We start from the raw sequence: 14,852 nt of genomic DNA on the forward strand, positions 1-14,852 counted from the left end.
ATGTTTGTGGAATCAGGCCACATCTATTATTACATTCAGCACTGACTACTGAAACAGTTCAGAGATGAGAAATAACTGCTACATTGGATGGCCTGTTACAGGCTTCAGTTACAAGCCTAACAATCTCTAACCTTTATTTCGCTAATATCAACATAGTTTTTGTTTGCTATGCTCTGAATAAGTCACATGCTGCTATTTTTAAATAACTAGTGTGGGTGTGGGTATGGGTGTATTTGGATTTTCTGGGTATGGAACAAATAAAACAAATATGATACCTGAACTTCATAATGGAGTGAAATTTAGGCTGTCATTATTCTGCGGCAGTACCTCACATAGTCTTGAAAGATGAGAATCAACATTTCAGCGAAACATGCTTTTATCTTCAGGACAGAAAATAAAATGGATAGTAATACAGCTATCTTGAGTCAAAGTTTCCAGGTGACAAATTCTGTGTAGTGTTAATGCATCATGGAGGTTACCTATGACATTTGGGTTTTCATGCTGGTGAAAATTTTGATTATAACCTTCTGGGTTGTCACACTCTTGTCACATAGGTGTTTACCAGTTGCTCTCTCCATCTTCAGAAAAGATAACAAAGTTAGCAGCAATGCTTGCTTTTTCCTAAGTAAACCATTTGTTAATTTATTATGAACAGAATCTTCTGTATGAGGAGTGTATGCACGTGTGTGCGTGTGTGCACACACATGTACACAGAAAAGAGAAAGGAAGTTATTTTGGAGAAAGATTAGTTGAATTAACTGTTCAGTCTGGCCCTATCTTCTCAGTGGTATTTTAACATAGTGAATTTCATATAACCTTATAATTTTCATAGGAGTACTGTTTAATTTAAAATTTTTGTTCCAGTCTCTGATGAAGGAAGAGTGGCTACATGGGAACCAGAAGTGACCTCTTCAATGTGTAGAAATAGTCCATAACTGAAGCTGTGTTAAAATCAAATGTGTACATACTGTACTTATGACAACTCAGTGTATAGAAACAGGAAATTACAATGCTTTTGTAAATTTGGAACTGGTTGAATAGATGTCACATACATCTTACAGGAGAACAGAATTTTGTGCTCAGAGGGTAATGATGCCTTGTGGATAGTGATAACATGTGGGAATCATGACTGTAACAAAAGATCAAAAGGTGATAATAACTAAGTAACTTATAAAGTGAATTTGGGAAAATTAAGTTATCCCTTATGAATGGATGCTCATAAAATTAAAGAAAAGTAAATAATTTGTGTGTACAGTGAATATATTACAGCAGTGTATTGCTATGCCAGGAGTAGTTTTGGGAGATGTTTACGTATAAAGAACAAAGTGTACTATGTGATGGATTATTTATAGGCATACTGAATGGTACAGCAGACTGGAATTATATGTGTTGCTTTTGCGGTTCTCACAAAGGTGACTATGAAGCGTGCTGTCATCTGGGATGTGATGCCATGTAGTCTGGTAGAATTCAGCAAAATTTCAGAGGAACATGGTGCCACCATCTTCAGGGTCAAAGGGTAAGCCAAGCAGTAAGCTTACTATTTGCATATTGTCTCCTTGGCTTACTAATCAGTCCTGATGATGGAGGCAGTACATTCCTTTGAAATGTCAGCACACTTCTACCTAACTACCTGACATTGAATTCCATGAGGTACTCCTCATGAAAATGTGTTCAACTGAGATTAAAAATGAATAAATCTACATTGTTTGTAACTTTCACAGTCCAAACTTTGATTGTGATAAATGTTCAAGATCAGTTCATCTTCACTGTTTGATGTGATACAGCATAAACTTGCTTAGTAAATTAACTGAAGTGCTGTCAGATTCCAATGATAATTATGTTGATAGTACTGATCAGGGTCAGACCTATTTGTTCCTTCCTAATAAAAATATATATACCAGTAGTCATGCCAAAATCTAAAGATTCTTTGCCCAATCTGCGTGCAACACAGCAAACCCAGCTCAGGCAAAATATTTTAACACTGTTGTTAGATCTTCATTTTGACCTTGAAGATTCAATCATGCAGATGCAGGCTTACAGCCATATGAGTGCCGAGACTTATGTCTACCAGTAGGAAGAAACGTCAGATGACACACTGCAAAGCTGAGTCTAGCAAGGTGTTACTGCCAAGTACGACTGTTGGTCAATGTATTTCAGTGCTGACAGTGCTGAGCGCTGATACAAGGAGTTGCTAAATCATGGTGGAACTACAGCAACACTGGATAGCTGAATGTAAAGTCTTATGTGTAAAAATAATTGGTGTAATATTTTATGCAAATTTATGTGTATCTCAAGAACACATTGTCAGGTATGCAGCATTGTTTTATCTTAGGAAGTACAATTTCCTATGGAAAAGAAAGTAGTATAATTTTAATTGGCAATGATTGAAAAGGTAGAAAGTAGACATAACCAGCTAAAAATGACTGCCAAAATGGTCAGTATAACAGAAGACATGTTAATAAACTCAGTGCAGATACGAAAGTTTTATGATAATAATTTATATCCTTCACATCATATTTAGGAAGCATGAAATCCCCGGATTCATAATTAGTGTACAGCTGTCAAGAATTTCCCGAAAGTGACTTAACCTTCCTATAGCACAGCATACTAAAATGTCCCACACTTCTCATTGCACAGCTATGCCATCTCTGAATGAAAACACAAATCATTTGCTGCTATTATATGAGACCCTCAGCATCTCACAACCCTATGGGTCTTCATGGCCTGTTACAGGGATAGTTTTACTTTTTACTTTACTTACTATTATGACATACTGTATCTTCATCTGGACCACCTCTGTGATCTAGTGGTCAGAGTTCCTGGCTACAGATCCAGAGATCTGGTGCTACCAGATTTTCTGAGAAGTCGTGGGTCTGGAACAGGGTTCACTCAGCCTTGTGAGGATAATGAGGAACTATTTCAAGGAAATAGCGGCTCTGGTTTAGAAAACCGAAATTAACGACATGGGGTTTTGTTGAGCTGACCATGCGCACCCTCTATCTGCTAAAGTCGGCACTGACTTCGCTAGCAAGCGGTGGTTGCTCGGTCAGTATAGTTTGCTTGCGGACTAGAATCACAGAGTTCGTTTTGCTTGTACCTTCATCTGACATATTTTAATGTGTCACAAGTTGACATGAAAGTAGTGAGAAATTAAAATAAATATCATTGGGCATACAAAAACCCCTACACATATGGAGCCACCTCCAAAAACTAAGCACCACAATAAAAAAAAACAACTTACGTTGTATGAGAAAACTGGCTATGTTTGTTACACACACACACACACACACACAGATTTGAGCCTGGGAGCTAGGACCTCAAGGAAGTTCCCGGTGAAGCAGGTGGTAAGAGTATGAGGTTAGCATCAGATGCTCACCACCCTGCAAGGACATGTGCCTGGAAGCAGAGGACTGTCTGCCATTTGAAGTTGTTACCAAGCAACATTACTGAGTACACTATTCACCTGTGATGTGTAATCACGATTTGTAAAAGCGTGCAATAAATCCAGTTATCAACCTAAACCCCATCTATAATCACTCGAACACATGAAAACCGATGTCAGAAGGGGATTCGAACCCATGCCCACAAGAGTTATTTTGCTTCAGTTATACTGAAGCAAAATGGCAGAGTTTGAAAGTCTTGGTAGCTGTCATACAAGGGTTGGAGATCCAGGCAGGGGCCAATCAAGAAGAAACTGACACTGAACTGAAGGAACAAATAGCACTCAAGAAATCAACAGGAGCCGACATGGAGAGAATACCGACTCTCGGTGAACGAGCGGGTTCCAGCCCATCCCACGTTAAATGTCATATCTGTAAGGACTGAAAATAGCCTGATCGACCAGGGGTGGATTGACACCAAACCATGCCTTGTAACCATCGACATAGGAGAGTACATTACAGTTGCTAGCCCCAGTATCATCATGGGATGCCCCAAGATTACTTGGGGCGCCACACGCTGCGACCTGTAACGTGTTTGGAATAGACACTTCCATGGAAATGCTAGAACAGACCGTTGCATAGGAAGTAACAATAGCGGTAATTAACAGTGAGCCGTTGCGTAGAGAACGCCGAATCTCCACGGAGATGAACAACCGAAGACTCGTTACGTAAGAGCGGCGGACAGTAGGAACGAAACCGTGAGGAATGGTGTCTGGTATCTAGTCCGTAGAACACTTAAATAAGCCGAGAGCTACAGAAGCCAGTATTGGGATAGCCGTCGCCCGAGACAGTTGAGATCCAACCACGGCAAAGGATATTTGAGACGTCGCATTGGAGTACTGGGCCAGAAGTCAAGTGACACTGCAAGTGGTAATAATTGTAAGGAGTGGGTGAGTGTGAGTGTCCAATAAAGATTCACTAAATCCGAGACCCACGTAAAGTTATTTGTCGCGTGACATACCCAATACGTGACAACTGGTGTTAGAAGCGGGATCAGTTCGGATTCTGAGACGAATTTAAAAGATCGAACTTAAAACACGAAAACACCGCGCGGAAAAATGGACATACAACAGATGATAGAACGTCTGTCAGTGGGCCAAGAAGAAATGAAGACCGGCCACAGAGAACTACTGGCTAAACTAGAGGACGACAGACAGGCAAATATGGAAGCATGGCGAGAAGAGATGGCCGCCATGAGAGACAAATGTGTGAACGACAACCACGATGAGACGTTGGCCTGCCAAGAGATGGAGGTGCGTCAAGAAGAGACAAAGCCGACCTCACTGGACAGGAAACCTGAGGCGGCACAGAAAGAAGATGTCTCCAAAGTAGACGCTGAAGTAATGCCGGTTGGAGAACCGAAGAAGAAAAGTCGTAGGGACCGAAAACTGGCCGCGGAGCGCCGCCGCTAGAAACCGAAAAATTCAACACGGGAAAATTGTAGACCCCAGAAGAAATTGGCCGTCGCCCGCAGAAGGACATCACGCCGTGCGAAAGTGGCAGAAAAAACACAGACCGACAAGAGGATGTCCCGTCGCGCAACAGTGGCACGACGCAAGAGAGACATCGTGAAGGAGAATCTTACTCGGAGTTGGTGGATCCCGGAGGAAGCGACTGGTCATTGCTGACAAGATGACCCGCTGCGCAAGTGTGACACAGCACAAGAGACTCAGTATTCAGGGAGATCAATTAGAGTCACGCACAAGTTCACATAAGGATGTGTCGAAAAGGACACAAGAAAAACTTGAACTAAGAGAGACAATAAGGAGAGAATAAGGAAACAATTCGAGGCATGTGCAAATGCGCAAGCAGACGTGTTGCGCGGAATCACAACAAATACGGACATCAAAAACTGGACACTGTGGAGGGGTCGACCCCCTCCAAAACGAAAAAAGGGAAACGGCCCGTATGAGAGGAACCGGTAACGTAGAAGCACCGGCCTCCCTAGCAAGAATGAATGAGGAAAGAATGAAAGTGAGGAATGAATGTGAGACAATGGGATCAACAACCGCTGGACTTTGGAAGTGCTCGGGGCGAGCACTTTGGAAGAAGGGAGGCGGGAGGAAGGAAGGCAAAATACCGAAGGAAAGGTGGAGATAACATGGGGAACATGAACACTTTAGGAAACGAAACCAAGGAAGTACCGTTAGACTGTTCGGGGACGAACAACCTTTAGAAGGGAGCAATGTAACATGTTTGGAATAGACACTTCCATGGAAACGCTAGAACAGACAGTTGCATAGGAAGTAACAATAGCGGTAATTCTAACAGTGGGCCGTTGCGTAGAGAACGCCGAATCTCCAAGGAGATGAACAACCGAAGACCCGTTACGTAACAGCGGACAGTAGAATCAAAACCGTGAGGAATGGTGTCTGGTATCTAGTCCGTAGAACACCTACATAAACCGAGAGCTACAGAGGACAGCAAGAAGTCAGTATTGGGATAGCCGTCGCCAGAGACAGTTGAGATCCAACCACGGCAAAGGATATTTGAGACGTCGCATTGGAGTACTGGGCCAGAAGTCAAATGACACTGCAAGTGGCATTAATTGTAAGGAGTGGGTGAGTGTGAATGTCCAATAAAGATTCACTAAATCCGAGACCCACGTAAAGTTATTTGTCGCGTGACAGACCCTTAGATATTGAAGTATTGCTATCTAGGTACCGAGCGATGTCACGGTCTTCCTGCCTTGTGGTGCCCAGCGAACAAGTGACCTGACATACAGAAAGCTGTGTACTTAGAAGAAGTTGGAAGTTTCCTTTATAACACATTAAAGTAATGAAATACAACGTTTTCTGTAGCTTAGAAGTGTAAATTGCAAACAAAAGTTTTCTGATTGAACACACGTGATGAAAACACGTTTTTCATTGAAGTTTATCCAACTTTAGCAACCCTGACCACTTATGAATATTACGCTTCTCGTGGCGTGATATAGTTTAAGATGCTCCAGTTCATTTCAGTTAAGAGATTCTGAACTGATTAATAATAGATGTTTGTCCTTTGCAGGAACTGCTGAGAAACTTCATCCAGATAGATAGGCCTGTAAGTGAAAGCTGTTCACATGACTCATATAAAAATCTGAGTAAGTTTCTTTGCTGTCCAACAGACATGGACTGCAAAATTAATTACAATGTCAAGAATTGTGGTGCTGTGTAAATTGGATAGCAGTTAACCCGTAGGATTTGAGGTTCTCATAATGGTGATTTTGAAGGGTCTTATGTTCTGGGTTATAATGCACTGTAGTTCATTGAAAAACCAGCATGAAACAGGCTAACTTGTCTTATTCTTCGGTCTGGAATATGGAGGCGGCATGTTCTTTTGCAAAGACGAATGGCTTTCAACGAACTACACGGCGCTATGTCCCACAATATTAACCATGTTAACCTTGAAGAAAGCAGCCTTCTGGGATGTGACGCCGTGTAGATATTGTGTTAACCGACGTTTCGGAGGAACGCATCGCCTCCTTCTTCAGGGTAGAAGAAAAGAAATCCGCGAACGAACCACCATGAGCAGGTGCAACAGACTGAGTCCAGTCGAGTAAACCCAGCTGTATAAGAACAGGAAGGGAAGGGAGAGGCGATACGTTCCTCCGAGACGTCGGTTAACACATATCTACATGGGCCACATCGCAGAAGACTGCTTTCTTCGTAGTCACCGCCGTGAAAACCTCATATCTTACATGTTAACCTTCTTACCGCTTAAATTCCTGTCCACTCCTGACAGAGGACATATGACATCACAGTCTGTATACGTTTCCCACCATTAGCATAAAGATAAGGGATTAGTATGAAATATGAACTGTATGAATTGTATTGGTTCCGACCGGTTCAGATGACCGCGGGTCGTGACAACCACGGATAACTAACCTGGCAGCTATGCGACAGCATTGGAATGATTATTTCAAACATCACAACCCGACCCGGAGTTTAATGGGCCACTAGACTAGACGGACAAGACTAGAGCGCACCAGAGAGCCAGAGAGATACCAGAGCGTGTTAATCCGTGCCAGTGTTTCTGTCTACTGCTGTCTACGTGGTTTGTGTTGTCCATGTTTTGTTGAGTCTGTGGTTCTGATCGTTCTGATGGTTCTGATCGTTCTTGTCGTAGCAGTTCGCTTGCGTTTGTTGTGACCTGGGGGAAGTTAGGGGTTAGGATATGTGTACATGTGTAATATATGGTTTTACTGCTCTAGTTAATGATACTGACAAGTAAGTAGGTTGAGGACGAACTTGTTTACTCTTCCTAAATTTGTGTGGTGCATGCTGTCCGCATTATCCGTGATTGCAGTTTATTTATATTTAATAATGTTATGCCATTTCATATATTTTTGTGTTAGTTGAGGCGTGATTTCCAGTTCCAGTTAACAAAAATTACTGGTAAGTTTGATAAATAAGATCCGGCATAAAATTGAAGAGGTCTAGATTGAAGTATTATATGTATTAGTCATGGTTGATTAAATAAGCGGATTTACTTATTCTCGAATATGTTAATCGTAATTATTTGATGCCGAACGCATCAATGTTATATTTTAAAATTTTCCAGGCAATGGCAATTGCTTTTATGGTGAACCGATTGAAAGCATTGTTCCTGTTCTTACTTGGAGTGGTAAAGCGAGCCTTATGTTGTTTTCGACGTCGGCGACGAGCATCGGGTGATCCAATCCCGTTGACAGCAGTTGGTGTTGTGCCCAATAATTTCAATTCAGTAGAAGTAAGGGCAATATATATCGTATTACATTTTACTGAAAACAGTATAAAATGCCATTTTTGTATTGAAATTTGAGATTTTATGTTTGAAACTGAGTGCAAGTGTTTTTATGTGTGGCATAATTGAATGAGACATAAGGTACAAATGTTTCTTTTGAACCTGTACTTGCTCCACACTGTGGCATTTAGCAGGGACAGAATTTTTAGAGACACTGAAGGAAGGGAGACTCAGACTTCTGCCTTATGTAGTAATCATTTTTTAATTTTAATTTCAGGGGCCAGATCTTCAGAGTTGGAACTCTTGGGATGAGAACCCAGTCTCTGTCATTACAGAACGATTGCAAAATACAGTCCAGCAACAAATTGACTTGTATAGACAGCAAGCTGCAAGGCATATGTCAGAATCAGAGGAGCCACAGCCTGACTTTTTTGAGGTAGATGTTACCGAAAGTTGATTACCAGGTTTTATTGAAATTTTTAAAGAAACAGTTTCCCTTGTGCATCTTACAGAAATGGTATCACTAACTTCCTACTCTCACCAAAAGAGGAAAGTGATTATTCAGATGTTGAAGAACTATCATACTGTTACAAAACTGAATTACTGAAAACAGTCACTATAGAAACTTGACACAGAATCCTGCCCCAAGCCTACTCAGTCCAGTTTTGCTCACAACATAGTCACTGTGATTCATTTTAATATTGCTTTCTGATCTGTGCTATTTGTAATTCTTATACATGCATCCATGCATCTTGCATATGCAGCAGTCTGAACTTCCTTGATTTAATCACTTGGATAATACAGTATAGGGAGGGTATTTGGTACTTACCAGAGCGTGGCATTTCTGCTAAACACTTACTGCATAGGCTACTTCAAATATCTCTCAGAATTAATGTATTGGCACAGCACATGGAATTTATATTCCTCATACTCAGAATGCACCTACGTTTACATCATGCGGTGGAACGTTGTGTTTAAGGTGTGGTGTATGTACCCCAGTATGAGTTATATCAGATGTTCAGGTGTCAAGTCACATAAAATTAAGCTTCACCTGAAAAATGAGTTTCAGTTCCCCTTATGAACTTAACAGAAATCACTAGATATATTTATTTATTTATTTACTTCATATCCATGGATCATTATACATGATATAGGACAAGTCAAATACTTTACAATAATAAAATAATAATAATATAATAAATAATATAACTTGTACTCTTCTCAAAGTATAATTAGAATGATCAAGTCAAGGAGGATGAGGTGGGCAGGTCATGTAGCACGAATGGGGGAGACAAGGAATGCGTATAGCATATTGGTGGGAAAGCCAGAAGGAAAGAGACCACAGGGAAGACCAAGGCGTAGGTGGGTGGACAATATTAGACTGGATCTTAGAGAGATAGGATGGGATGGTATGGATTGGATGGATCTGGCTCAGGATAGGGACCATTGGAGGGCTCTTGTGAACCCAGTGATGAACCTTCAGGTTCCATAAAATCCTGGGAAATTCTTGAGTAGCAGCAGAATTGGCGGCTCCTCAAGAAGGGCTCAGCTCCATGAGTAAGTAAGTAAGTAAGTAATAACAATATACAGTCAACTCTCGATTATTCGGGATAATGGTGGGGATGGAAATCACGGTTAATCGAAAACCCGGTTAAGACAAATTTTATTAAAAGTACTACTGTAATACTGTACCTTCATAATACTATAGGCCTACCTGTATTTAAATTTATTCAACCTCATTTTTATGTCATCTCATGGCCTATTTAATACTTTTTTTTACATTACACTGAAGTATGAATTAGTTATTTCAATCACAGTGTTCAACAACATCCAACACTTTTTACGAATATTCACAGTTAACACTTAAAAAATGTAATATTGTTGTTTGTTTTTTCGCGGCATTTTCCTTTTTACGGATATCCATACCAAGACTACGTAATATTAGCTTGTCACTTAATAAACTGTTCTCTTCACTCTCGAGATAGTCTAGTAAGGATTCCAAATGATTAAGAGCAGCACCATGTGATATTTTCTTACTAGCAGCACTGTCCACCTCTTCCTCATTCTCACTTTCTTCCCGCTCTTCTGGTTGCAACCCCACTGAACTTATGGTTTCGTCACTGCTCAACATATCGAAGCCTAGCTCACACAAGTTTCTGTTGAATATTTAAAACACGCTTCCTTTCACACCATGACATTTTGCTAACGCACTTGAAGATCGATAGAAAGATACTAACTGGGGCGATCTATCTGCCCCTGAAACTTTCCACAAATCCTTGCATTCTTTCACCCCTACCCTAGAACGTTGTGTTAGCATAACAGGACCAAAGAATGCAGAGCTCGGTTCACACTAGTGCGAAAATAGTGTTACAACTCACCACGTGAAACAAAAGTGAATGAATATTAAACAACATATAAGCCTCAAAAAAGCCACAGTAGCCCTGGTTAAGCTGCAAACTGGTTAATCCGCCCCTGGATAATCGAGAGTTGACTGTAATATTATACTAATTACTAAGATAATACAATGATGATTCTAATAATAGAACTGATATAATTGTTTAAGACACAACACTGCTGTATGCCTCAAGACCCGATCCTTCTATCCCGGCACAAAATACCCTGGTGTTATCCTCGATCTCATTCCTGTAAGAAAAAAATACAGAACAGGGCACTAGGCATTCCTATAACATTACGAATATTAGAATCTGCAAGTTAATTATTCTTGAAATATATTGTAACGTGTCTGGAATCCAGAGGAGACGCTTCTATGGAAACACTAGAATAGACCGTTGCATAGGAAACAACAATTGCTCCATTGTAGTTCTAACAGGAGTCTCCATGGTTATAACCGAGGGTTCGTTTCCTATCAGCGGCCAAGGTTATAAAAGCCCAGTTTCGACGAGAAGTCGGCAGTCTCGGAAGAGCCAGCTAAGAGGCCAGACGTGATCGAGCCATCTTGGAAGTCAGCCTTGGGATAACCGCCAGAAGAGATAGTCCAGTGTCTCGCCGAATGTTGTGAGCAGTGATTGTAACACTGCAAGTGTAAATGTCTGTAAAGTGTGTGTAAAGGAGCGAAAGGAATAAACTCGCTATACCAGACCTACGCGTGAACTTATTTGTAGCGTGACACACAAAATACGTTACAATATGTTTACAAGTGATTAGAACTAGGATTTGCCCCCAAACAGGAGAAACTCGTCTATACTATAGAAACTATGATCAAGTAGGAATGTTTTCAAAGTCTTTTTAAACTAGTATAGTACTGGTATCCCTTTAATATATTGTGGCAACTGATTTAACATACAAAGTCCAATATTATTTAAATTGTTTTTGTATAGACTCTTATTACATGGCACTATGAATAAGTCCTCTTTTCTCCTTGTATTGTGCGACCGTATTCCTGAATTGGTTATGAAAACATTCAAATTGGTTTTTATGTAAAATAAAATTTCATATATATACAGACATGGTAAAGGAAATATATATAACGATTTAAAATATTGTTTACAACTAATGGTTTTCAGGATTTGTATTGTCGCGTGTTTCGTTACTGAGTACGCCGTAGAGATTGTTAATTGGTTTATTTAATAACCTACAAATCTCGGCTACAATTAATTATAACAATATCGCAGGGTTTCACACTTTATAACCCTAATTGCAATAATCCATTTACACTGTTGCGGGGTTTCACAATTTATAACCCTATTCGCAAATCAATTCACTCTGTCTTCAGTAGTCTACATGTTTACAGTACGGGAGCTATGTAAGTGTCCCTGTATCACACACTCCCAATTACACAACTACACACACGTCCGGTTCTTCTTTACGCTACGGCTGCTATATTCCAACTCAACTCGCAGGCTGCTGCCTTGAGAACTCTTGATAACACACTGGCTCGACTTCTACTGAACTTGGCGATGGCCACATTTCAACTCTCCACGCAGGCAGCGCAGCTGTCTTATATAGGGGTTGTGTGGGCCTGTTACATAGCAACGCTGTTACCTCACGCCGTCTTACGTCACTGCGCTTTGCGCGTTACATTACCGTGCGGAGGGGGGGGAGGGGAGCGCTGACTCATCCGCCACACTGTGGCCTGAGTTGCCACGCTGCTGCTGGGTAGGGAGGGGTTTTCCATTGCGCAACATGTCACAGTATCATAGCTCTAATAGCTTTCTTCTGCAACCTAAAGATCAATTTTGCATTTTCTGAATTGCCCCAAAATATTAATCCATATAATAACAAGGACTGAAAATAAGCATAATATAAGGTGCGAACAGTCTCTAACCCTGATACTCTTTTGACTACTCGTAAGACAAAACATATTTTACATAGTTTATTTGCTAGTTGTTGTGTATGTGGAGACCACCTTAGATTCTTATCCAACCAAACTCCCAAAAATTTTGTATGTTCTGTATAATTGATGACTGTATCATAGAGCTTTATTGATGGGCATTTGACTTTTACTTTTTGAGGTTGATGAAAGGATATTGCTGTTGTTTTTTCTTTATTAATAATTAATCTATTCTTTTCAAACCACTCTGTGAGTGCATTTATTGTTTTATTTATTTTTCTTTGGACATCTTTAGCACTATNGGCACTATTTCCTGTTATAAGAATACTAATATCGTCTGCAAGAAACGTTGGTCTTCCATGTTCAATGCCGGCTTCTAGATCATTGATACACGTATATAGCAAAAACAACACTGGTTTGAGAACAGAACCTTGTGGGACTCCATATCTTATGGGTCTCTTTCACGATAGATATTGATTTCATTAGTTTCTGTACATCTGTATGTAATTTCCACTTTTTGTTTCCTGTTTTCTAGATATGATTGAAACCATTTTAATGCAACCCCTCTTATTCCCATTCTTGTCATCTTCCTTAGCAATATATCATGATCAACTAAGTCAAATGCCTTGGACAGATCCAGAAGTATCCCTATACTTATTTCCCTCTCATTCAATGATTTGTAGACCCTTTCTATAAATTCTGCAGTTGCAGTATTTGTTGATTTCCCTTTACAGAAACCATGCTGTTTATTGTTAATTATGCTGTGATTATTCAAGAATGATAAAAGTCTTTTTGTGTATGATTTTTTCTATTATTTTTGAAAACACAGAAATTAGTGAAACTGGTCGTCTATAATTCCCAACTTCTATATCACATTCTTTCTTATACAAAGGTTTCACTTTTGCAATATTTATTTAATCAAGAAAATGCCCAGTTGAGAGTGACAGATTTATTATATGTGTCAAAGCAGTTGTTATTTTAGGATAACATTTTTTTAATAATATACTCTGGAATATCATCTATTCCTGTTGATTTTTTATTACTCAATCCTTTAATTATGCCTGCCAATTCCTCTTAAGTAGCTGGGGTTAAGAACATGCTGTTACTGTTATATTTTACTGTATTGACATTAACTTCATTGGTTTTGGATAATGGATTGCCACTTAATATCTTTTGGGCAATACTGGTATAGTATTCAATAAAGACATTGGCTATAGCTTTTGGGTCGTGTATATTTACTCCATTTTCACTTATTTCAATATTCCTTATTGCTTTTTCTGTTTACCTTGTTCCTCCTTAACTAGGTCCCACATGGCTTTTGATTTATTCCCTGATGCTCTTATTCACATGTTATTAGTTAATTCTTTTGCTTCACAGATAACTTTGTTGTATATTTTTTTGTAATGACAATAGTATTCTTTAAATTCTTCTGGCATATTTCCTTCTTTCATTAGACTATTAAGAAACCTGAGTCTATTCCCTGATACCCTTATTCCTGAGGTAACCCAATCAAATTTCCTTGTGTGCTGTAAATATATAAATTTACAGTAGGTAACATCAGAGATCAGCCTGAGCTTTTGCCTCATAAGAATTGTAAGGCTGTGTCTAAAGAAAGCCTGGAAGGAAGGCATGAAGGTATGAGCACTGTATATTTGACAGAGTGTGCAACTTGAGGTGGATGTAATGTAGGGCATGAATGGTGGTGTAGGAGAGTCGTGCTGGTTTGCTGTTCTCCCCAGTATGCATTGATCTTTGGAGTTGAGGCATGTGCAGAAGGCCAAAGAATATGTGTACGAGTAGGTGCATTATCCTTTATGGATGTTTGAAGGTCCAAGACAGAAATCAGGATGATTTTGTTAGACAAGCCATGGAAGAAAGTAAGTAGACAGTGAAAGGGGAGAATTAAGTATGAATCTGACCTGTTGTTCTCTTCATTATATGTAGTTACATGGCAGCTATTATTGTCCATTTTATGTTTTGTATATATACATACACACACACACACACACACACACACTACCACAGTCAGTAAGTTCGTGGAATGGCTGCAAAGTGTCGTATGGGAATTTACTGTCAATATGTTTCAGCAGTGTTTTCGACAGCTATATCAACGTTGGCAGACATGCATAGCAGCCAACGGAAACTATTTTGAGGGCCAATGTGGATCTGTGTAACTGTATGTGAAGAATACCTTGTAATATGATGTGATAAAACCACATTCCACGAACTTAATGACTCTACCATGTATATATATATATATATATAGCATATTTGGTAGCGGCCTCCATAGTCTAGGAGTAACGTTCCCACCTCATGACTCAAGGTACCCGGGTTCAAACCCGGCGGAGGTCGTGGAATTTTTAAGGGCAGAATAATTCAGGGAACAAGTCCTCCGGGAGGGACTTTAAGCCATGGGT

General features: G+C 39.9%; 1 protein-coding gene across 4 annotated transcripts in view; it reads left to right on the forward strand.

The window, feature by feature from the left end:
• The first annotated feature begins 7,467 nt into the window (after positions 1-7,467).
• LOC111869751 (receptor-binding cancer antigen expressed on SiSo cells) overlaps positions 7,468-14,852 on the forward strand; it is a 25,810-nt gene continuing 18,425 nt past the window's right edge. Inside the window, exons 1-3 of one of the 4 annotated variants that reach the window (XM_023861502.2) lie at positions 7,468-7,816; positions 7,983-8,150; positions 8,422-8,580. In XM_023861502.2, coding sequence (XP_023717270.1) covers positions 7,986-8,150; positions 8,422-8,580 — 324 coding nt within the window. In that variant the 5' untranslated portion in view covers positions 7,468-7,816; positions 7,983-7,985. The remainder of the gene's footprint in view (positions 7,817-7,982; positions 8,151-8,421; positions 8,581-14,852) is intronic. The other 3 variants (XM_023861493.2, XM_023861511.2, XM_023861521.2) reach the window with 3 other exon arrangements.

This window comes from Cryptotermes secundus, unplaced genomic scaffold (genome assembly GCF_002891405.2).
Source record: "Cryptotermes secundus unplaced genomic scaffold, Csec_1.0 scaffold950, whole genome shotgun sequence".
Lineage (NCBI taxonomy): Eukaryota > Metazoa > Arthropoda > Insecta > Blattodea > Kalotermitidae > Cryptotermes > Cryptotermes secundus.